The 25,519-nt window shown below is 44.4% G+C and overlaps 1 protein-coding gene across 1 annotated transcript in view; it reads left to right on the top strand.

The window, feature by feature from the left end:
• The window catches only part of LOC138641512 (transient receptor potential channel pyrexia-like), a 243,104-nt gene extending 224,550 nt beyond the window's left edge, over window positions 1-18,554 (top strand). Inside the window, exons 20-22 of the mRNA XM_069728992.1 lie at window positions 8,871-8,937; window positions 9,518-9,642; window positions 18,299-18,554. Coding sequence (XP_069585093.1) covers window positions 8,871-8,937; window positions 9,518-9,642; window positions 18,299-18,303 — 197 coding nt within the window. The 3' untranslated portion in view covers window positions 18,304-18,554. The remainder of the gene's footprint in view (window positions 1-8,870; window positions 8,938-9,517; window positions 9,643-18,298) is intronic.
• Window positions 18,555-25,519: the final 6,965 nt, after the last annotated feature.

Raw genomic sequence — 25,519 nt, 5'->3', positions numbered from 1 at the left:
TCATCCTGTCACGTGCTCCCATCCTGTACCCCAATCCTGTCATGTGGTGCTCCCATACTCCACCCCAATCCTGTCATGTGCTGCTACCATCATGCGCCCCCATCCTGTCATGTGCTACTCTCTTCCTGAGCCCTCATTCTGTCATGTGCTCCCATCCTGCGCCCCCATGCTGTCATGTGGTGCTCCCATCCTGCACCCCCATGCTGTCATGTGCTGCTCCCATCCTGCGCCCTCATCCTGTCATGTAGTGCTTGCATCGTGCACCCACATGCTGTCATGTGCTGCTCCCATCCTGCGCCTCGCCCCATCCTTTCATGTGCTGCTCTCATCCTGCGCCCCCATCCTGTCACGTGCTGCTCCCATCCTGCGCCCTTATCCTGCCATGTGCTGCTCCTATCTTGTGCCGCCATCCTGTTATGTGCTGCTCCCATCCTGTCATGTGCCGCTGCCATCTTGCTCCCCCGTTCTGTCATGTGCTGCTCCCCTCCTGCGCCCCCATTCTGACATGTGCTGCACCCATCCTGAGCCTCCATTCTGTCATTTGTTGCTCCCATCCTGCACCCCCGTTCTGTAATGTGCTGCTCCCATTCTAGCACCCCCGTTCTGTCATGTGCTGCTTCCATCCTGCACCACCTTTCTGTCATGTGCTGCTGCCATCCTGCACCCCCGTTCTGTCATGTGCTGCTCTATTCTGTCATGTGCTGCTCCCATCCTGCGCCACAGTTCTGTAATGTGCTGCTCCCATCCTGCGCCACCGTTCTGTAATTTGCTGCTCCCATCCATATGCCCCATACGCTGCTCCATAAAGGTTGATGGCCCCCATAAGATGCTCCATAGTATATGCCTCATATGCTGCTCCATTATGGTTGATGGCCCCCATAAGATGCTCCATAGTGTATGCCTCATATGCTGCTGCATTATGGTTGATGGCCACCATAAGATGCTCCATAGTATATGCCTCATATGCTGCACCATTATGGTTGATGGCCACCATAAGATGCTCCATAGTATATGCCTCATATGCTGCTGCATTATGGTTGATGGCCACCATAAGATGCTCCATAGTATATGACCCGTATACTGCTCCATAAATGTTGATGGCCCCATAAGATGCTCCATAGTATTATATGCCCCATATGCTGCTGCGATATATAAAAAAAAAAATAACAGACTCACCTATCGTCGCTGGGTGCTGAGTGCTGGGGGGCCTCTGAGCAGGCGGGGACACCGGCGCGCTGTGGGGGTAAGGTGCCGGAGTCGCCGCTAGCACAGGCCCCCGACACTTGCTATAGTCACCTGGCCCTTATCCAGTGCTGGGGTCCTCTGGCTGTGACTGTTCAGTCAGAGGGCGGCGCGCATTAAGCGCATCATTGCACCCTCTGAACTGAACGTCACAGGCAGAGGACCAGGAAGACGGAGCGGCACGCAGCACTGGAACGGGACAGGTGAACATAGCATACTCACCCTCCTGGCACGTCCCTGCTTCTCCGTTGGAGATCGCGGTGTGCGTTCAGTGCTTACGCATACCGCGATCTCCTGGGCTGCGTCACTCTGTGGGGTCCAGACTGCGCCGGCACTTGCGCTTGCGCAGTCTATAAAGGCTTCGGACAGAGTGATGCTCCCAGCGTTATATACCGTTATATACTGCGTTATATACCGCGTGGCTACTATATACTAAACTGCTATATACTACATGGCCAGTGTTAGTTATGTACTGCGTAGCCTGTGCTATATATTATGTGGCCACTGTTATATACTGCATGGCCTGTGTTATATACTACGTCGCCTGTGTTATATACTGCGTGGCTGCTATATACTGCATGGGCTGTGTTATATACTATTTGGGCTGTGTTATTTACTGCGTGGCCTGTATTAACGCATCAGGTATTCTACAATATGTATGTATGTATATAGCAGCCACATAGTATATAGCACAGGCCACGTAGTATTTGTCTGCTATATACTACATGGCTCCTATATACTACGTGGCCTGTGCTATATACAGTTAGGTCCATATATATTTGGACAGAGACAACATTTTTTGAATTTTGGTTATAGACATTACCACAATGAATTTTAAACAAAACAATTCAGATGCAGTTGAAGTTCAGACTTTCAGCTTTCATTTGAGGGTATCCACATTAAAATTGCATGAAGGGTTTAGGAGTTTCAGCTCTTTAACATGTGCCACCCTATTTTTAAAGGGACCAAAAGTAATTGGACAGATTAAATAATTTTAAATAAATTGTTCATTTTTAGTACTTGGTGGAAAACCCTTTGTTGGCAATGACTGCCTGAAGTCTTGAACTCATGAACATCGCCAGACACTGTGTTTCCTCCTTTTTGATGCTCTGCCAGGCCCTCACTGCAGTGGTTTTCAGTTGCTGTTTGTTTGTGGGCCTTTCTATCTGAAGTTTAGTCTTTAACAAGTGAAATGCATGCTCAATTGGGTTGAGATCAGGTGACTGACTTGGCCATTCAAGAATTCACTTCTTTGCTTGAATAAACTCCTGGGTTGCTTTGGCTTTATGTTTTGGGTCATTGTCCATCTGTAGTATGAAATGATGACCAATCAGTTTTGCTGCGTTTGGCTGGATCTGAGCACACAGTATGTCTCTGAATACCTCAGAATTCATTCAGCTGCTTCTGTCCTGTGTCACATCATCAATAAACACTAGTGACCCAGTGCCACTGGCAGCCATGCATGCCCGCGCCATCACACTGCCTCCGCCGTGTTTTACAGATGATGTGGTATGCTTTGGATCATGAGCTGTACCTCGCCTTCGCTATACTTTTCTCTTTCCATCATTCTAGTAGAGGTTGATCTTGGTTTCATCTGTCCAAAGAATGTTCTTCCAGAACTGTGCTGGCTTTTTCAGATGTTTTTTAGCAAAGTCCAGTCTTGCCTTTTTATTCTTGATGCTTATGAGTGGCTTGCACCATGCATTGAACCCTCTGTATTTACTTTCATGCAGTCTTCTCTTTATGGTAGATTTGGATATTGATACGCCGACCTCCTGGAGAGTGTTGTTCTCTTGGTTGGCTGTTGTGAAGGGGTTTCTCTTCACCATGGAGATTATTCTGCGATCATCCACCACTGTTGTCTTCCGTGGGCGCCCAGGTCTTTTTGCATTGATGAGTTCACCAGTGCTTTCTTTCTTTCTCAGGATGTACCAAACTGTAGATTTTGCCACTCCTAATATTGTAGCAATTTCTCAGATGGGTTTTTTCTGTTTTCGCAGCTTAAGGATGGTTTGTTTCACCTGCATGGAGAGCTCCTTTGACCGCATGTTTACTTCACAGCAAAACCTTCCAAATGCAAGCACCACACCTCAAATCAACTCTAGGCCATTTATCTGCTTAATTGAGAATGACATAAGGAAGGGATTGCCCACACCTGTCCATGAAATAGCCCTGGAGTCAATTGTCCAATTACTTTTGGTCCCTTTAAAAACAGGGTGGCACATGTTAAGGAGCTGAAACTCCTAAACCCTTCATCCAGTTTTAATGTGGATACCCTCAAATGAAAGCTGAAAGTCTGAACTTCAACTGCATCTGAATTGTTTTGTTTAAAATTCATTGTGGTAATGTCTATAACCAAAATTAGAAAAATGTTGTCTCTGTCCAAATATATACGGACCTAACTGTGCTATGTGGCTGTTATATACATACAGTGGGGCAAAAAAGTATTTAGTCAGTCAGCAATAGTACAAGTTCCACCACTTAAAAAGATGAGAGGCGTTTGTAATTTACATCATAGGTAGACCTCAACTATGGGAGACAAACTGAGAAAAAAAAAATCCAGAAAATCACATTTTTTCTGTTTTTTTATCATTTTATTTGCATTTTATGGTGGAAAATAAGTATTTGGTCAGAAACAAACAATCAAGATTTCTGGCTCTCACAGACCTGTAACTTCTTCTTTAAGAGACTCCTCTTTCCTCCACTCATTACCTGTAGTAATGGCACCTGTTTAAACTTGTTATCAGTATAAAAAGACACCTGTGCACACCCTCAAACAGTCTGACTCCAAACTCCACTATGGTGAAGACCAAAGAGCTGTCAAAGGACACCAGAAACCAAATTGTAGCCCTGCACCAGGCTGGGAAGACTGAATCTGCAATAGCCAACCAGCTTGGAGTGAAGAAATCAACAGTGGGAGCAATAATTAGAAAATGGAAGACATACAAGACCACTGATAATCTCCCTCGATCTGGGGCTCCACGCAAAATCCCACCCCGTGGGGTCAGAATGATCACAAGAACGGTGAGCAAAAATCCCAGAACCACGCGGGGGGACCTAGTGAATGAACTGCAGAGAGCTGGGACCAATGTAACAAGGCCTACCATAAGTAACACACTACGCCACCATGGACTCAGATCCTGCAGTGCCAGATGTGTCCCACTGCTTAAGCCAGTACATGTCCGGGCCCGTCTGAAGTTTGCTAGAGAGCATTTGGATGATCCAGAGGAGTTTTGGGAGAATGTCCTATGGTCTGATGAAACCAAACTGGAACTGTTTGGTAGAAACACAACTTGTCGTGTTTGGAGGGAAAAGAATACTGAGTTGCATCCATCAAACACCATACCTACTGTAAAGCATGGTGGTGGAAACATCATGCTTTGGGGCTGTTTCTCTGCAAAGGGGCGAGGACAACTGATCCGGGTACATGAAAGAATGAATGGGGCCATGTATCGTGAGGTTTTGCGTGCAAACGTCCTTCCATCAGCAAGGGCATTGAAGATGAAACATGGCTGAGTCTTTCAACATGACAATGATCCAAAGCACACCGCCAGGGCAACGAAGGAGTGGCTTCGTAAGAAGCATTTCAAGGTCCTGGAGTGGCCTAGCCAGTCTCCAGATCTCAACCCTATAGAAAACCTTTGGAGGGAGTTGAAAGTCCGTGTTGCCAAGCGAAAAGCCAAAAACATCACTGTTCTAGAGGAGATCTGCATGGAGGAATGGGCCAACATACCAACAACAGTGTGTGGCAACCTTGTGAAGACTTACAGAAAACGTTTGACCTCTGTCATTGCCAACAAAGGATATATTACAAAGTATTGAGATGAAATTTTGTTTCTGACCAAATACTTATTTTCCACCATAATATGTAAATAAATTGTTAAAAAAACAGACAATGTGATTTTCTGGATTTTTTTTTCTCAGTTTGTCTCCCATAGTTGAGGTCTACCTATGATGTAAATTACAGACGCCTCTCATCTTTTTAAGTGGTGGAACTTGCACTATTGCTGACTGAGTAAATACTTTTTTGCCCCACTGTACATACATATTCTAGAATACCCGATGTGTTAGAATCGGGCCACTATCTAGTTATACATACTGTATTTTATTAATCTATTAAAAGTTAAGTTTCAGTATGTCCATCTCCTTACACTTTATTCCTGGGAGGTGGGACCATAGTGGTAGATCATCGTGTTTTTTGTGATGGGACCTTTCTTATTTATGTATCCTAAGGATGGATATTACACACCGTACAGTATAACTTTTGCACTTAGAAGTATATGATTAGAAGAATAACTTGAGGGTAAAGCACAGAAGCTCACGAAGATTTAGAATTTTCAGCTGAAGAAATTGTGCTAATCCAACTTTAAAGCTTTCTAAAGAAGGAAGCAATCCGATCTAACACAATGGCGTGAAATCAAAGATGACTCAGTGAAAACCAGGATATCAATGTTGTCAAACGCTGCTGAGATCTGAGAGAATAAAGAATTAATATTGAACGCTCCTGGAGCCACTGAAAAGACATCAACGTCATAAAAATAAATGTTTCCAGCAAAGTAACTTTTACATTCAATGAATTGTTTTTGTTATTCATGCCTGGAACATCAGTAAATGGCAGGTGATTGTCATTCTGTATCGGCCAGCTATAGATGGGCCATGGATATTGTACTGACATGTGTTACTAACAGGGCATATGTGTAAGAGAATGTGACAATAATCATGGGAATCCCCAGTGCGGTGCGTCATTGGTACGAGAAGACTTCGACCTACTATCCAAACTGGTCATGTAGGAGTGATGACGAAGTTCCTGAATATAAGAGATCTGTGCGCCAAACTGGAGGTTAGTTTGGTGCCAAGAGAGAGAGGCACAGACGTCCACTAGGGAAGATGCTATAGCCGAGACAACAGGCTGCAGTAAGAAGTGTGTGGCAGCGGGCTGAGGCACACTTGGAAACAGGACTCAAACGGCACCAAACCAAGCCTTGAGTACATACTATGCTGGTCAAGACCCAAGGACCCGATCTGCACCGGCCAAGACCTGCAGATCATACAACACCGGTCAAGGCCAAATCCCAGACCTGCATCAGTCAAAATACAGAGCCCAGATGACGCCAGACACAATTCAGAGCCCAGCCCTCATCCCATCAGAACTTGGAGACCCCCACCATCGGTCAAGCACCTAAGACTCTTGAGGATACTTCACCTGGGAAAAGACAACCAGTGGTGGTGATGGGGAGACGCGAGTGAGCCGGACCGTCGTTTTCAGCACTGATGTATGGTACAGGGTTGGACTTGGGTTGGGACAGCAGTCTCATTATCATCATAGACAGGATTATAATAACAGGTAACATCTCTCTTTATACAGTAGATAACACAGAATCCACCATTCATTATAGGTGATGTTGCAACTCACCTCCTCCTGTACAATAACTGATAACACATCTATATACAGTAGATAACACAGGATCCACCATTCACAATCGGTGATGTCACAGCTCACCTCCTCCTCCTGTACCATGACTGATAACACTTCTACACACAGTAGACAACACAGGATCCACCATTCACAATAGGTGATGTCACAGCTCACCTCCTCCTCCTGTACAATGATTGATAATACCTCTATATACAGTAGATAACACAAGATCCACCATTCACAATAGGTGATGTCACAGCTCACCTCCTCCTCCTGTACAATGACTGATAACACCTCTATATACAGTAGATAACACAGGATCCACCATTCACAATAGTTGATGTCACAGCTCACCTCCTCCTCTGGTACAATGATTGATAATACCTCTATATACAGTAGATAACACAGGATCCACCATTCACAATAGGTGATGTCACAGCTCACCTCCTCCTCCTGTGCAATGACTGATAACACCTCTATATACAGTAGATAACACAAGATCCACCATTCACAATAGGTGATGTCACAGCTCACCTCCTCCTCCTGTACAATGACTGATAACACCTCTATATAAAGTAGATAACACAGGATCCATCATTTACAATATGTGATGTCACAGCTCACCTCCTCCTCCTGAACAATGACTGATAACACCTCTATACACAGTAGATAACACAGCATCCACCATTCACAATAGGTGATGTCACAGCTCACCTCCTCCTCCTCCTGTACAATGACTGATAACACCTCTTTATAAAGTAGATAACACAGGATCCACCATTCACAATCGGTGATGTCACAGCTCACCTCCTCCTCCTCCTGTACAATGACTGATAACACCTCTTTATAAAGTAGATAACACAGGATCCACCATTCACAATCGATGATGTCACAGCTCACCTTCTCCTCCTGTACAATGACTGATAACACCTCTATATACAGTAGATAACACAGGATCCACCATTCACAAAAGGTGATGTCACAGCTCACCTCCTCCTGTACAATGACTGATAACACCTCTATATACAGTAGATAACACAGGATCCACCATTCACAATAGGTGATGTCACAGCTCACCTCCTCCTGTACAATGACTGATAACACCTCTATATACAGTAGATAACACAGTATCCACCATTCACAATAGGTGATGTCACAGCTCACCTCCTTCTCCTGTACAATGACTGATAACATCTTTATATACAGTAGATAACACAGGATCCACCATTCACAATAGGTGATGTCACAGCTCACCTCCTCCTCCTGTACAATGACTGATAACACCTCTATATACAGTAGATAACACAGGATCCACCATTCAGAATAGGTGATGTCACAGCTCACCTCCTCCTGTACAATGACTGATAACACCTCTATATACAGTAGATAATACAGGATCCACCATTCACAATAGGTGATGTCACAGCTCACCTCCTTCTCCTGTACAATGACTGATAACATCTTTATATACAGTAGATAACACAGGATCCACCATTCACAATAGGTGATGTCACAGCTCACCTCCTCCTCCTGTACAATGACTGATAACATCTTTATATACAGTAGATAATACAGGATCCACCTATTGTATAATAGGTGAAGCCACTGCTCATAACTGTGAACATTTCTGTGTTTTTAAAGAAATCAATCATGAGCTTTAAAAAAAAATTAACAAAAGTGTTTTAAAAATAAATTTAATATACAAACTGATTTAAACAATAGGTCATTTTCTGACAACAATGTGTTTATGAATGTGTGGTTTATATTTGGTGTTTACAGCTGCATAATTATTATGCTTACTTATATAGCGCTATCATTATCGTCGCTGTCCCCATTGGGGCTCACAATCTAGATTCCCCATCAGTATGTCTTTGGAATGTGGGAGGAAACCAGATAACCTATAGGAAACCCACGCAAACATGGGGAGAACATACAAACTCCTTCTAGATGTTGTCATTGATGGAATCTGAACCCAGGACCCAGCTCTGAAAAGCAACAGTACTAACCACTGAGCATTAATTGAGTTCTGTGGGGGAATAGTCAATAGCACTATATGGCAGCATTCATTAGGCAGTGTGTAGCACAGTTCCATAAGGCCCCAGATGACAGCATTAAAAAGAAGGTGCATTACGTGATCACTCAACGGAAATATCTCTACATGGAAATGTTACATAGTCCTTATTGTATGCTCACTGCTTGGTATCTCATTCAGGTTCTTCATCTACAGCAGACTGGGAACAGGTAAACCTACAGCCAGCCGGTGCAATATCCAGGGACAGGTGAGAACTATAAAGCTAACCTTCTCTATACTGACAGGCACTATCGGGTCTTGTGCAGATGTTGGAGCCCCATCTACATGTGGCTTTATTGAGTCTATTTTTTGCATATGAGAAAAAACAGAATGTTTTTCATCAGTGTTCTGGTTCTGATTTTCATCTACTTTTTGGTCCATGTGTCTATTCTTACCACCAGTGCTGCATCTGTTTTTCTTGTATGCAAAAGGGGGGAAAAAAATTCACGTTGCTTTTTATTTATTTTATTTTTATTTAGGGCAGACACTTGGTTCCAAAAAAACATGTCCCTGTGTCCCTGCAGTGGTGTACATGGGTTAGGAAAATCCTTGATGTATTAGATGAGCAAAATTCTGGCACAAACGTTATTCTTTTGCAAAAAATAGCTCAGATGTGTGAAAAGGGCTAAGGGTGGAATCCCTGGCAAATGCACAGCAAAATTCTCACGGGAAGTTTTGTAGAAAATTTATTTTATGAAAGAATTTGCAGATTCAGTATATGTGCATGTGTTGGGAAGCTAGAGGACACTAGTAGTCATACATTTATTTCCCTTTTGTTTCACATTCAGGGATTACAATCCAGAAAATGGACAAGTCGTGGATCTGACAACAGCGTGGACCGAATATGAGCCCGACAGTCAGGTGACAGTGGACATCATTGGAAGAACGAGAGACCAGACAGCACAGAAGAATGGTGAGCAGATTCTTCATGTAGCTAAAGGATATTCCATATTTATGGCAATAAATGTCTGATAGGTAAAGGTTTTATATCTGGGACAACAATTTGGGCATTTCTAATTTTTTTTTCAAGAGAACGTTTACCACATGGGTTAAACAATGTTATATTTTGATATACTGGAATAATACGGACACAATGATACCTAATAGTTATTTTTTTAATGTCTTTATTTCTAAATCGGGTAAAGAGGGTTATGACAACACAGCATTTTATCTTAATTCACCAGACGTCTAAATTCAGTAAACCAGGAGGCATAGACTGTTATCTATATGTTGACTTTTGAGTTTATGCGTTTGTTCTTCAGTCGGTCAAGAACCATACACTGTTGTAATATGAGTCTTAAACGTTGATTTTTTATATTTTTGAATATCTGATGTTTGCCTCTTATATCAGCTCCTACAACTTATTGTCTGCTACCTTTGCAAAACAGTGATGCAGGGTCATTGAGCAATGGATGTTTGCTTATTATGTTGAATGACCATTGTGTGGGTCCTGTGGCTTGTTGACTTGCAAAACAGAGGAGTAAAAACTATGCAAGTTGATTAGTCAAACAATGCGAGTTAATCTCAACACATCTTCCTCTTGACCTTTGGATCCTGGCTTGAAGGACAGCAGTTGTGAGCTATATAATTGAGATATGCCACTATAACAGAAGAGCCAAGACATCCAAAGAACCAGAGACTCTTTACAAAGCCACAGCCAGGAACACTCTACAGGATAGCTGCCATATCATGGCTTCATCATGAGAGACACAGATTTGACAATGTGCAGGATGTCAGCTTAGGGGACCACGAACCCAGCTGAAAGAATACAGATCTGCTCCATTGACCATCACTGAACCATGGATACGTTTAGGCTAGTCAGGATGTGGACCCAACGGTCACCTGAGTCCCTTTGATACTTTTGGTAAAGCCAGGATTGGGACCCACCAGTCACCTGGCCCCAAGGAGCTGTTTAGAGAAGCCAGGATATGACCCTCCAGTCACCTGGCCTAGTACCTCAATGGACTGTCATCTTCCTAAGTGTCACGTGGCAGTAATGGGAAAACAGGAGATGAGGAATCTGGGCCCCTGAACTGCCCCTCAGGATAGGGGGAGCCCTGTCTTTCCTTAACTTGGGGGTACCCTTGAAGGTAGGGAGGCCTGTTGTGAATTCTGTGGCAGAGCTCCCTCCTGTGGTCACAAGTGGTACTTCGGCTAATTCTCTCTGTGAGCTTCCGTTGGTGGAGGAGAGTGGTACTGCGGCTTCTGAGTTTCCTTCCTCAGGTGATGTGGTGATGTCGTTAGGTGCTGCTCTATTTAACTCCACCTAGTGCTCTGATCCTGGCCTCCAGTCAATGTTCTAGTATTGGACCTGTTTCCTCCTGGATCGTTCCTGTGGCCTGCTGCTCTGCATAGCTAAGTTCTGCTTTTGCTATTTTGATTGCTGTTTTTTTTCTGTCCAGCTTGCTATTTGTTTTTTCTTGCTTGCTGGAAGCTCTGGGACGCAGAGGGTGTACCTCCGTGCCGTTAGTTCGATACGGAGGGTCTTTTTGCCCCCTTTGCGTGGTTTTTTGTAGGGTTTTGTGTTGACCGCAAAGTTACCTTTCCTATCCTCGCTCTGTTCAGAAAGTCGGGCCTCACTTTGCTAAATCTATTTCATCTCTACATTTGTCTTTTCATCTTAACTCACAGTCATTATATGTGGGGGCTGCCTTTTCCTTTGGGGTATTTCTCTGAGGCAAGGTAGGCTTATTTTCCTACTCCATGCTAGCTAGTTTCTCAGGCTGTGCCGAGTTGCATAGGGAGCGTTAGGCGCAATCCACGGCTGCCTCTAGTGTGGTTGGAGAGGATTAGGGATTGCGGTCAGCAGAGTTCCCACGTCTCAGAGCTCGTTCTATGTTTTTGGGTTATTGTCAGGTCACTGTATGTGCTCTGACTTCTATGTCTATTGTGGTACTGAATTACCTTATCATAACAGTACTGGAGGCCCAAAGTACTAATGATTCTCAATAGAGGGAAAAAAGAAGTTCTGAGACCATTTTTTTTTCTCTGCACTGTGTTTTGCCTTTTTTTTCCCCTAGACATTTGGGTGGTTCAGGACACAGGTGTAGTGATGGACATTAAAGGTCTGTCTTCATGTGTGGATCAGCTCACTGCAAGAGTACAAAATATTCAAGACTTTGTGGTTCAGAATTCTATGTTAGAACCAAGAATTCCTATTCCTGATTTGTTTTTTGGAGATAGAACTAAATTTCTGAGTTTAAAAAATAATTGTAAACTATTTCTGGCTTTGAAACCTCGCTCCTCTGGTGACCCAGTTCAACAAGTTAGGATCATTATTTCTTTTTTATGTGGCGACCCTCAGGACTGGGCATTTTCTCTTGCGTCAGGAGATCCTGCATTAAGTAATATCGATGCGTTTTTCCTGGCGCTCGGATTGCTGTACGATGAACCTAATTCAGTGGATCAGGCAGAGAAAAATTTGCTGGCTCTGTGTCAGGGTCAGGATGAGATAGAGGTATATTGTCAGAAATTTAGAAAGTATTCCGTACTCACTCAATGGAATGAAGGTGCGCTCGCAGCTATTTTCAGAAGGGGTCTCTCTGAAGCCCTTAAGGATGTCATGGTGGGATTTCCTATGCCTGCTGGTCTGAATGAGTCTATGTCTTTGGCCATTCAGATCGGTCGACGCTTGCGTGAGCGTAAATCTGTGCACCATTTGGCGGTATTACCTGAGCATAAACCTGAGCCTATGCAGTGCGATAGGACTTTGACCAGAGTTGAACGGCAAGAACACAGACGTCTGAATGGGCTGTGTTTCTACTGTGGTGATTCCACTCATGCTATCTCTGATTGTCCTAAACGCACTAAGCGATTCGCTAGGTCTGCCACCATTGGCACGGTATAGTCAAAATTTCTTTTGTCCGTTACCTTGATCTGCTCTTTGTCATCTTATTCTGTCATGGCATTTGTGGATTCAGGCGCTGCCCTGAATTTGATGGACTTGGAGTATGCTAGGCGTTGTGGGTTTTTCTTGGAGCCCTTGCAGTGTCCTATTCCATTGAGAGGAATTGATGCTACGCCTTTGGCCAAGAATAAGCCTCAGTACTGGACCCAGCTGACCATGTGCATGGCTCCTGCACATCAGGAGGTTATTCGATTTCTGGTGTTGCATAATCTGCATGATGTGGTCGTGTTGGGGTTGCCATGGCTACAAGTCCATAATCCAGTATTAGATTGGAAATCCATGTCTGTGTCCAGCTGGGGTTGTCAGGGGGTACATGGTGATGTCCCATTTCTGTCTATTTCGTCATCCACCCCTTCTGAGGTTCCAGAGTTCTTGTCTGATTACCGGGATGTATTTGATGAGCCCAAGTCCGATACCCTACCTCCGCATAGGGATTGTGATTGTGCTATCGATTTGATTCCTGGTAGTAAATTCCCAAAAGGTCGACTATTTAATTTATCTGTGCCTGAGCACGCCGCTATGCGGAGTTATGTGAAGGAGTCCTTGGAGAAGGGGCATATTCGCCCGTCATCGTCGCCATTAGGAGCAGGGTTCTTTTTTGTGGCCAAGAAGGATGGTTCGCTGAGACCTTGTATAGATTACCGCCTTCTAAATAAGATCACGGTTAAATTTCAGTATCCCTTGCTGTTGTTATCTGATTTGTTTGCTCGGATTAAGGGGGCTAGTTGGTTCACCAAGATAGATCTTCGTGGTGCGTATAATCTTGTGCGTATTAAGCGAGGCGATGAATGGAAAACTGCATTTAATACGCCTGAGGGCCATTTTGAGTATCTAGTAATGCCATTCGGACTTGCCAATGCTCCATCAGTGTTTCAGTCCTTTATGCATGACATCTTCCGAGAGTACCTGGATAAATTCCTGATTGTGTACTTGGATGACATTTTGATCTTCTCGGATGATTGGGAGTCTCATGTGAAGCAGGTCAGAACGGTGTTTCAGGTCCTGCGTGCTAATTCTTTGTTTGTGAAGGGATCAAAGTGTCTCTTTGGTGTTCAGAAGGTTTCATTTTTGGGGTTCATCTTTTCCCCTTCTACTATCGAGATGGACCCTGTTAAGGTCCAAGCCATCCATGATTGGACTCAGCCGACATCTCTGAAAAGTCTGCAAAAGTTCCTGGGCTTTGCTAATTTTTATCGTCGCTTCATCTGCAATTTTTCTAGTATTGCTAAACCATTGACCGATTTTACCAAGAAGGGTGCTGATGAGGTCAATTGGTCTTCTGCTGCTGTGGAAGCTTTTCAAGAGTTGAAGCGTCAATTTTCTTCTGCCCCTGTGTTGTGTCAACCAGATGTTTCGCTTCCATTCCAGGTCGAGGTTGATGCTTCTGAGATTAGAGCAGGGGCTGTTTTGTCGCAGAGAAGTTCTGATTGCTCGGTGATGAAACCATGCGCCTTCTTTTCCAGGAAGTTTTCGCCTGCTGAGCGAAATTATGATGTTGGCAATCGAGAGTTGCTGGCCATGAAGTGGGCATTCGAGGAGTGGCGTCATTGGCTTGAAGGAGCTAAGCATCGCGTGGTGGTCTTGACTGATCATAAGAACTTGACTTATCTCGAGTCTGCCAAGCTGTTGAATCCTAGACAGGCTCGTTGGTCGCTGCTTTTTGCCCGTTTTGACTTTGTGATTTCGTACCTTCCGGGCTCTAAAAATGTGAAGGCGGATGCTCTGTCTAGGAGTTTTGTGCCCGACTCTCCGGGTTTATCTGAGCCGGCGGGTATTCTCAAAGAGGGAGTAATTGAGTCTGCCATCTCCCCTGATTTGCGGCGGGTGCTGCAAAAATTTCAGGCTAATAAACCTGATCGTTGCCCAGCGGAGAAACTGTTTGTCCCTGATAGGTGGACGAATAAAGTTATCTCTGAGGTTCATTGTTCGGTGTTGGCTGGTCATCCTGGAATCTTTGGTACCAGAGAGTTAGTGGCTAGATCCTTTTGGTGGCCATCTCTGTCGCGGGATGTGCGTTCTTTTGTGCAGTCCTGTGGGATTTGTGCTCGGGCTAAGCCCTGCTGTTCTCGTGCCAGTGGGTTGCTTTTGCCCTTGCCGATCCCGAAGAGGCCTTGGACACATATCTCTATGGATTTTATTTCAGATCTTCCCGTCTCTCAAAAGATGTCAGTCATTTGGGTGGTCTGTGATCGCTTCTCTAAGATGGTCCATTTGGTACCCTTGTCTAAATTACCTTCCTCCTCTGATTTGGTGCCATTGTTCTTCCAGCATGTGGTTTGTTTACATGGCATTCCAGAGAATATCGTTTCTGACAGAGGTTCCCAGTTTGTTTCGAGGTTTTGGCGAGCCTTTTGTGCTAGGATGGGCATTGACTTGTCTTTTTCCTCGGCTTTCCACGAACGAACCAATCAGACCTTGGAAACATATCTGAGATGCTTTGTTTCTGCTGATCAGGATGACTGGGTGTCCTTTTTGCCTTTGGCTGAGTTCGCCCTTAATAATCGGGCCAGCTCGGCTACCTTGGTTTCGCCGTTTTTCTGCAACTCTGGGTTCCATCCTCGTTTCTCTTCAGGGCAGGTTGAGTCTTCGGACTGTCCTGGTGTGGATACTGTGGTGGACAGGTTGCAGCAGATTTGGACTCATGTAGTGGACAATTTGACCTTGTCCCAGGAGAAGGCTCAACGTTTCGCTAATCGCAGACGCTGTGTGGGTCCCCGACTTCGTGTTGGGGATTTGGTTTGGTTATCTTCTCGTCATATTCCTATGAAGGTTTCCTCTCCTAAGTTTAAACCTCGTTTCATTGGTCCGTATAGGATTTCTGAGGTTCTTAATCCTGTATCTTTTCGTCTGACCCTTCCAGATTCCTTTTCCATACATAACGTATTCCATAGGTCATTGTTGCGGAGATACGTGGCACCTATGGTTCCATCTGTTGATCCTCCTGCCCCGGTTTTGGTGGAGGGGGAGTTGGAGTATATTGTGGAGAAGATTTTGGATTCTCGTGTTTCAAGACGGAAACTCCAGTATCTGGTTAAGTGGAAGGGTTATGCTCAGGAAGATAATTCCTGGGTCTTTGCCTCTGATGTCCATGCTCCCGATCTTGTTCGTGCCTTTCATATGGCTCATCCTGGTCGTCCTGGGGGCTCTGGTGAGGGTTCGGTGACCCCTCCTCAAGGGGGGGGTACTGTTGTGAATTCTGTGGCAGAGCTCCCTCCTGTGGTCACAAGTGGTACTTCGGCTGATTCTCTCTGTGAGCTTCCGTTGGTGGAGGAGAGTGGTACTGCGGCTTCTGAGTTTCCTTCCTCAGGTGATGTGGTGATGTCGTTAGGTGCTGCTCTATTTAACTCCACCTAGTGCTCTGATCCTGGCCTCCAGTCAATGTTCTAGTATTGGACCTGTTTCCTCCTGGATCGTTCCTGTGGCCTGCTGCTCTGCATAGCTAAGTTCTGCTTTTGCTATTTTGATTGCTGTTTTTTTTCTGTCCAGCTTGCTATTTGTTTTTTCTTGCTTGCTGGAAGCTCTGGGACGCAGAGGGTGTACCTCCGTGCCGTTAGTTCGGTACGGAGGGTCTTTTTGCCCCCTTTGCGTGGTTTTTTGTAGGGTTTTGTGTTGACCGCAAAGTTACCTTTCCTATCCTCACTCTGTTCAGAAAGTCGGGCCTCACTTTGCTAAATCTATTTCATCTCTACGTTTGTCTTTTCATCTTAACTCCCAGTCATTATATGTGGGGGCTGCCTTTTCCTTTGGGGTATTTCTCTGAGGCAAGGTAGGCTTATTTTCTATCTTCAGGCTAGCTAGTTTCTCAGGCTGTGCCGAGTTGCATAGGGAGCGTTAGGCGCAATCCACGGCTGCCTCTAGTGTGGTTGGAGAGGATTAGGGATTGCGGTCAGCAGAGTTCCCACGTCTCAGAGCTCGTTCTATGTTTTTGGGTTATTGTCAGGTCACTGTATGTGCTCTGACTTCTATGTCTATTGTGGTACTGAATTACCTTATCATAACAGAGGCCCAAGTCACCGACCTGTCCCTATCTCTTGTTAAACCCTGAGCTAAACCCCCAACCCCCACCCCAGGAGGTGAACAAAGTAAACAGCACCACAAAGCAAAAAAATAGGATGACACAATATGAGAGTAAGGGGCACACAATACCAAAAGGTGAATGCACAAATTACAAAGGGACAAAGTAACAAAAAATCAGCACTTATCTTGTGCACACTGCTGCTAAACTCCACACAACAGTACAGCAACAGAGCTCCAAACACCAGACTTGGCTGACACCAGGGAGCTGCCCCTGCTAGGTTGGTCTCAAGAAAGGACCTGTATCACCAACAGTCAGATGATGCACCAGGTGACCTTTTAAAGAATGTGGGCGTGGTAACCAGCAACATCAGCTGACCCAGCAACACTGCAGTAACACCAGGTTGCCAGCGGGGAAAAACTGCATTTAACCCTCAATGGCCTGAAAGGAAAAAAAGCTTTAATGTGTGTGGAACCAGAGCTGTCACCAATCCAGAAATGGATAGTAACACTAAGCTTGTCGTTACCTGTTGTCTGTGAGAGCCACAGGTGGGGTAGTCAGACCTGGAAGCTCTGAAGTCACAGCTGCTCTTATCCCAGAGAGTAAGGGTAAGGGTGAGACTGTTATTTTGCACCATCTTGGGTATTTTGCTGGGACTGTTCTATGTGTTATTTGCCTGTTTTGTGGTTCCATAAAGTATTGCCACACTGTTTTACCCTCACCCTGAGTTGTCAGAGTAGTATTATGCCCACGATAAAAGGAGAGTGGGCGTTCGGGGTAGGGTGATCCCAGGTCCATACAGTTTCGTCTAGCAGACTAGGGCACCTGCTGACCCACGTGTTTCCACTGCGGTGAATCAAATTTGTTTATAACCAAAGACAGATTGTCTATAAAATGATGGTAGTCTCACTATCAAAGCTGTAGTGGATGGTGAGATATGGAGCCTGAAAGTCAGAAGTTCAAAACATTATTACCTTTTCGCCCATCGGTGTATCTTGTGCCAATGATTATTAGTTTATGTTGTACCCAGAATTGGTGGTATATGTTGTGTCCATGATTTGTGGTTTATTCTCTGCCCATAATTGGTTGTTTATGTTGTGTCCATGATGTTAGTTCTTATTTGGACCATGGTTATTGGTTTATAATGTGCCCATGATTGGTGGGTCATGAGGTGCCCCTAATTTGACACATTGTTCAGTAAGTCCTCACAATGTTGTCAGCTGTGGGGAATCAACTACCAGGACCCATCTGATCAGTAAAACGCAAGGACTATGGGACTCGACACAACATTGTGCCCCTTAAGCTCACATCAGCTTCTCTCAGTCTTATCCGGGAGTTCTGGGAACTATGAACACAAGCTTGTGCCCTATATATGAACACGCTTGTATGGTGTAAGTAGCTCGTGTACTGCATGAATACAGGGTGATGGGGCACTTCTATGTGTAATTGTCCAGTATATGTGGGTCCAGCACCTGAGATACCCATGCATGGCGCACAAGTGGTGCTGGAGGCGGCTCACACACACTTGGGAGGCGCTGTTTATCACCAACTTTATAATTCTGATTGATTTTAGGCTGAGTATTTCACATACATGTTAATCCTGCTTGATACATATCTGTCAACATTCATGACATCATTTTTTTTCAGCGTAACTGCATACGTCCGTCCATCAGACTTCTTCCTCCTGGACTGAGAATCTCCATAATGCCAGAAGAAAAGACTTATTTCATAACCTCTGGATGAACTGAAAATGGCCATCTTAAAAAATTTTCATTCCTCCAAATTCTGTGTGCTGCGTGCTATTTCTGAAGGAAGGCGCCTCATTTCCCTCTATCTCTATTTATTCAATGTCAACTCTTCATGGCGGAATGGTCGACTCTTTAAATAAAAAGCATTAACTGAATGACTTCACTTATGATATTAAAGACTGCTCTGGGAATTACAGTGAGAACTCTTTAAAGGGAACCTGTCACCCCGTTTTTTGAGATTGAGATATAAATACTGTTAAATAGGGCCTGCGCTGTGTGTTACTATAGTGTATGTAGTGTACCCCGATTCCCCACCTATGCTGAGAAATAACTTACCAAAGTCGCCGTTTTCGCCTGTCAATCAGGCTGGTCAGGTCGGGAGGGCGTGTTCACAGCGCTGGTTCTTCCTCAGCTTTACGTTGGTGGCGTAGTGGTGTGCGCCTGTTGAAGTGACTAATACACTGTGGGCACGTGAACAAGCAGCGCGCGATCTGCGCTGTCATCCCTTTCGTCGGTGGGGGCGGCCATCTTCCTGGGGCCGCGCGTGCGCAGATCGAGTGCTCTGCTGCACGGGGCTTCAGGAAAATGGCCGCGGGATGCCGCGCGTGTGCATTAGAGATCGCGGCCGAGATCGGCTTTGGGAAAATGGCCGCCGCGATCTCTAATGCGCACGCGCGGCATCCCGCGGCCATTTTCCTGAAGCCCCGTGCAGCAGAGCACTCGATCTGCGCACGCGCGGCCCCAGGAAGATGGCCGCCCCCACCGACGAAAGGGATGACAGCGCAGATCGCGCGCTGCTTGTTCACGTGCCCACAGTGTATTAGTCACTTCAACAGGCGCACACCACTACGCCACCAACGTAAAGCTGAGGAAGAACCAGCGCTGTGAACACGCCCTCCCGACCTGACCAGCCTGATTGACAGGCGAAAACGGCGACTTTGGTAAGTTATTTCTCAGCATAGGTGGGGAATCGGGGTACACTACATACACTATAGTAACACACAGCGCAGGCCCTATTTAACAGTATTTATATCTCAATCTCAAAAAACGGGGTGACAGGTTCCCTTTAAAGAGTCGATATTGACTTTAGGATCACTGCTTCCAATAGGTGGCGCTAGAGTTCTAGTCCTGTTCCTCTACAAAGAGACAATTTTCATATTTAATTTCCAAGAGGAGCATGTATTGCTTATAAGTCTCCTCACTCTGACATGCCAAGCTTGGTTTGTCACTCTCCACAAGAAGAAACGTCACTCCTTAGACTACTGGTATGACTAAAAGACACAACCACAAACATGAGAGAGGGGGCCTAGTTTACTAAACATATTTCCATACACCCTATTAGTGAGTTAATAGAGGGAATCCTCTGTTCAGCAAATCCATCTCCTATCCCAGTGAGTAGCTACAAAGAGCATCTCCCATTTAGGAGGACGTGTCCTGTCGTGCGTTACACAAACAACAGATATTAAGAAAAATAAAAAATATACACATATGTCGTATCGCTGTGTCCATAATAGTACGATCTATAAAATAAAAAAAAATAATTAACCCGATCAGTAAACGCCGTAAGGGCAAAGTCAAAATGCCAAAACTGAATTGTTTGGGTCGACGACATAAAATGCAATAAGAAGCCATCAAAACATCATATCTGCCCCAAAATAGCATCAATAAAAACATCATCTTACCCTGCAAAAAATCAAGCTCTCGAACAGCTCCATTTACCAAAAATTGAAAATGTCACGAATCTTGGAAAATGGTAACACAATCCCTAAATTTATTTTCACAAGTGCCCAAATTACTGGAAACTGCTGGTATCACCTTAATGGTATTTAGCTGAAGAATTGATTCTACCACACAATGGTCACCTTAAAATCAACCCCTCCCCCCCAAAAAAAAGTCATAAAATATACAGAAAATAAAAGGAGTTTATCAAGGTCTTTTTTGACACGTTCATGTTTTCAATTCGGTTGTGCAATTTTTTTTTCAATAGTGGGCCAGGTTCAAGTAGTCAAAGAATGTTTAAGATATATTTATATTAACCTTGTAACTTTTTTTTAAAAAATGGACAAACATTTATAGACGGAAAAATAATTTCTTAAGTTGCATCAATTTTATCAAGCATGGTGCGACAGTTTGATAAATTTAACATAAATAAAGGCAAAGGAAAACTGACCTTAAAAATTCCATTAAAGAGATTGTCCGGTCCAAATCGATAAGTCTGCAGTCACTCTTGTGTGGCTGCAGACCTATGAATGCCCTGCCGTAGCCCACCGTCTGGTCCTCCACTCAGTCTAGCCTCTTCTTTCCTCCTAAGCCCGATACCAAGTCAGAACTGAGGCCAAGGCCTAGTCAATTCTCAATAAATTCACTCATCCCTAATGTGCGTACCGGTATATACAGGTGCTTCTCACAAAAGTAGAATATCATCAAAAGTTATATCAGTTGTTCAATACAAAAAGTGAAACTCATACATTATGTAGAGTCATTACACACAGAGTGATCTATGTCACGTGTTTATTTCTGTTAATGTTGATGATTATGGCTTATAAAATCAACATTAAAAATGTGCATTATAAATGTGTCATTATAAAAATACGTCAGGATCTAATCAACCGTACCACGAGTTTGAGTAGCGAAATCAGTTAAACAAATTCTCTTTAACACCTTCATGACCTTGCGATTTTCTATTTTTGCACTTTTGTTTTATCCTCCTCTTTTCCAAGAACCATATCTTTACATTTTTCCATCAATACGGCCATATGACGGCTTATTTTTTACTGGGTGAGTTGTACTTTTGAATGACACCATTGATTTTACCATATAGTGTACTGGAGAATGGGGCAAAAAAAATTCCAAGTGCGTTGAAACTGCAAAAAAAAAAAAAAGTGCAATTTCACAATTGTTAGGGTTTTTTATTTACCATGTTCACTATATTGTAAAACTGACCTGCCATTATGATTCTCCAAGTCAGTAGGAGTACACCAAACATGTATCGGGTTTTTTTTAATGTAAGTGGTGACAAAAAAGTCAGAAATTTGTAAAACAAAAATGCTTTTGTTGCAATTTTCCGAGACTCGTAACATTTTCATTTTTCGAGATCTGGAGCTGGATCATGGTTTGGTTTTTGCGTGCCGAGCTGATGTTTTTACTGATACCATTTTGGGGTAGGTAAAATGTTTTGATCTGCTCTTATTTCATTTTATTGCAATGTTGTGGAGGCCAAAAAAACCCGTAATTATGGATTTTTTTTCTCGTTACGCCGTTTACTGATTTGAATAATTTTTTTATATTTTGATAGATCGGACATTTCTGAAGGCAGCGATACCAAATGTGTCTTTGTAAAAAATGTTTAATTGTTTTATTTTCTTTCCTTTTTTTCATGTTGTTAACAACTTTTTTTTCACACTTTTTACTGACTTCAGTAGTCTCCTTATGAGATTTGAAGCTGCGATCTTCTGATTGCCTGTGTTACACATAGGAGAGTATCAACATGGCTATGTATAGCAGAAATCACAATCTTCTGTGTTCGCCAGCTATGGTCCTATGTTCAGCAGACCCCTGGCTGTCAAGACAACCCACATAAAATGAAAAAAAAAATGTAAAAAACATAAAAAAAATATAAAAATTTGAATCACTAACCTTTTCCTCTTTTAAAGTAGTAACAAAACTTTTATTCTATTAATATTTCTAAATATGTGTGTAGTGTAACGTAGGAGCATAAAAATTCTTCCAATTGCCATGTTTCCAGGTTGGCAGCACTTCTCTGGTTTTCTTCTGACTCATCTGACCTTAATTCCATCTCGCCGGGTCACACTGAGGTTTATGTCTGAACCACTAGTCATTTTGAAGCCACGTTCACACAATAGGTATTTAGGTATTTGGTCAGTATTTTACATGTGTAAGTGGTGATGTGTTTCTATTATACTTTTTCTCTGGGACTGCCGTCACACTATCAGTATTTGGTCAGTATTTTACATCAGTATTTGTAAGCCAAAACCAGGAGTGGAACAATTAGAGGAAAAGTATAATAGAAACATATGCACCACGTCTGTATTTATCACCCACTCCTGGTTTTGGCTACAAATACTGATGTAAAATACTGACCAAATACTGCTAGTGTGACGGCAGCCTTATTGTTCTCCTCCTGATGTGAAATACTGACCAAATACTGAACGTGTGAACTTGAGCTTACGAAGTAAGTCTAAGGGGTGTCGTTCTCACAGACATATATGGGAAGATTTGTTGAATTAAGTTTTGTTGCTTCCTTAACAATATAAAATTAAAAAAATATATATATTATGGCATTGTTACGTCCATAAAATAACCTATCAAACTATATAATTAGATAAACAGTAATTGCCTTCAAGAGAAAACAAAGTAAATTCTAGAATTTACATTTTTTTTGTCTTTGTGCTTCCCTAAAAAGTCATATCCTCCCCAAAATGGTATCAATTAAAATGTCAGCTTGTCCCCAAAAATAAAGCCCTCTCACAGCTCCATCGACGAAAAAATAAAAAAGTTCACAGTCTTATGCGACAAGTATGAAGCACATGTACGTGAGAAACAGGCCTAAGTGTGGCAACCACCATGTGGCATCAGTACCACATGTAATGGCGCCTGAGAAGCAGCCGTACATTTATTGATGTTCCCCTGAGCCGGGTGCTGAAGACCGCTGGCATCATTCTCTCCTGCTAGCGCTGCGATCAGCGTGAGCAGGGGAGAATGTTGAGAGGTATATTCAATTACCGTATTTTTCCGACTATAAGACGCACTTTTTCCCAAAAAAAATTGTGAGGAAAATGGGGGGTGCGTCTTATAGTTGGAACGTAGGCTTACCGGCATTGTGGCAGCGACAGAGGTGCGGGGATGATGTGGCGCGGTGACCGGTATGGCGTGAGCAGGGTCCTGTCCACATTTGAGGTGAATCCGTGGCCCGGTATTGAAGGAGAGAAGCAGAGCTGGGTGAGTTACGGTTTTCCCGGTGGTGGCGGCCATCTTCCTGAGGCCGCGCGTGCGCAGATTGAGTTTTCTGCTTCCTCGCACTTCAGGAAAATGGCCGCGGGAGGCCGCGCGTGCGCAGATGGAGATCGCGGTGGCCATTTTCCTGAAGCCAAGTTCGCAGATTGAGATCTCGGCTTCAGGAAAATGGCCACCGCGATCTCCATCTGCGCACGCGCGGCCTCCCGCGGCCATTTGCCTGAAGCCCTGGGAAGCAGAGTACTGAATCTGCGCACGCGCGGCTTCAGAAAGATGGCCGCCGCCACCGGGAAAACCGTAACTCACCCAGCTCTGCTGCTCTCCTTCAATACCGGGCCGCGGATTCACCTCAAATGTGGACGGGACCCTACTCACGCCATACTGGTCACCGCGCCACATTATCCCTGCACTTCTGTCGCCGCCACAATGCCGGTATGCCCGCCGCCACCGGGAAAACCGTGACTCACCCAGCTCTGCTGCTCTCCTTCAATACTGCCGTGGCGTCACCTCAAATGTGGAAGGGACCCTGGCTGCCGCCACCTGAGGATGTGACCGCACATCTGCCGCCGCCACAGCACTGCCGCAACCTCCCCATGGACTCCAGGCCATGGCGTCGCCCACCTAAGCAGGATGGGACCCTGCTCAGGTGCACACCGTTCCGCCCACCGCACCTCAGCATCACCTCACCTCTGCCACCACCATGCCTCCTGTGACCCTGCTCTGCCACTGCCTGCCCTCAGGTAAGAGATCTTAAATTCGGACAATAAGACGGACCCCCATCTTATAAAAAAATCTTTTTTTCTGCAATTTTCACCCCAAATTTGGGGTGTGTCTTATGGTACGGTGGGTCTTATAGTCCGAAAAACACGGTAATAACAGCAACAGCAGGGGGTGGCTGATGGGATTACCACTCCCATCAGCCTACATCTTCTGCTGCTAATTACTGTGAGAGCAGCCGACGTCTGATAGGAGAATTTCATGGTGATCTGCTGTGATCTCACTGAGCTGAACTGCGGTGAGCTCACTGACTTTTTTCATGGTGCTGAGGTCACCGCAGTTCAGCTCGGCTGGAAACTGAACCTCAGTGACCAGCAGTAACCTTGATGATGTCACTGCTGCTCACTGATGCTGTGCTCACAGCAGTTCATTCATCAGTGGTTCTCAGCCTGGACGGTCGCATCTTGTCACCATCCAGGTTGCAAATTATTTATTACCAGACATGAAATACAGCGTGGGACAGAATGACGACCAGGTGAGGGATACAGTTGTTTTTTATTTTTGTTTTATTACAGGAGAAGAGGGCTTCAATGGAATGGGTGTTAGGTAAGTATAACTGTGTTTGTTACTTTTAAATAAAAATGGAAAAGACTATTCTGGTTGTGTGTTTATTTACAATACAGCTATAGACGCCTCTCCATTACTAAGCCGTGAGCTTGATGTTACTGGACAATACAAAGGTGACATCAATCCCACAGACATAAACCCCACTTGCCACTGCCACAGGGCAAGTGGGAAGAGCTGGGCAATGCCCCAGAATTGGTGCATCTAATAGATGTGCCTTTTCTGGGTGACTGTGGGCTGCTATTTTTAGGCTGGGGGGACCAGTATCAATGGCCTCATACCAGCCTGAGGATACCAGCCCCCAGCTGTCTGCTTTAGTGAGGCTGATTGTCAAAAATGTTTTTAAAATGATTTATTTAAATGATTAGAAATACGGCATGGGGACCCCTCTATTCTTGGTAACCAACCTTACTAAATATGATAGCTGATGGTTGCAGCCCCCAACTGTCAGTTTTGCCTGGCTGGTTATCAGCAATATAGGGGAACCCCATGCTGAGTTTTTTGATTATTTATTTAGAGCACAGGTGGCGGCTGATGAATACTCCATCAGCTACCACCTGCTTTCACTTTAGCGGCAACAGGTGTAGGTTGATGGGTGTAGTGGTCCTGTTATGGGTTGAATATAACTCTCAATATTCTCCCCTGCTTGCGATGATTGCAGGGGAGAATGATGCGAGCGATCTTCAGCACTCTGCGTTGGGGAACAGCGCGAACTGTACCGCTGCATCTCAGACCCTGGTACGTGCAGTACTGATGCAGCACACAGTTGCCAAACATATGCCACAAGTATGACACACACGGACAC

This window comes from Ranitomeya imitator, chromosome 6 (genome assembly GCF_032444005.1).
Source record: "Ranitomeya imitator isolate aRanImi1 chromosome 6, aRanImi1.pri, whole genome shotgun sequence".
Taxonomy (NCBI): domain Eukaryota; kingdom Metazoa; phylum Chordata; class Amphibia; order Anura; family Dendrobatidae; genus Ranitomeya; species Ranitomeya imitator.
This window is presented reverse-complemented; position numbering and strand designations above follow the sequence as displayed.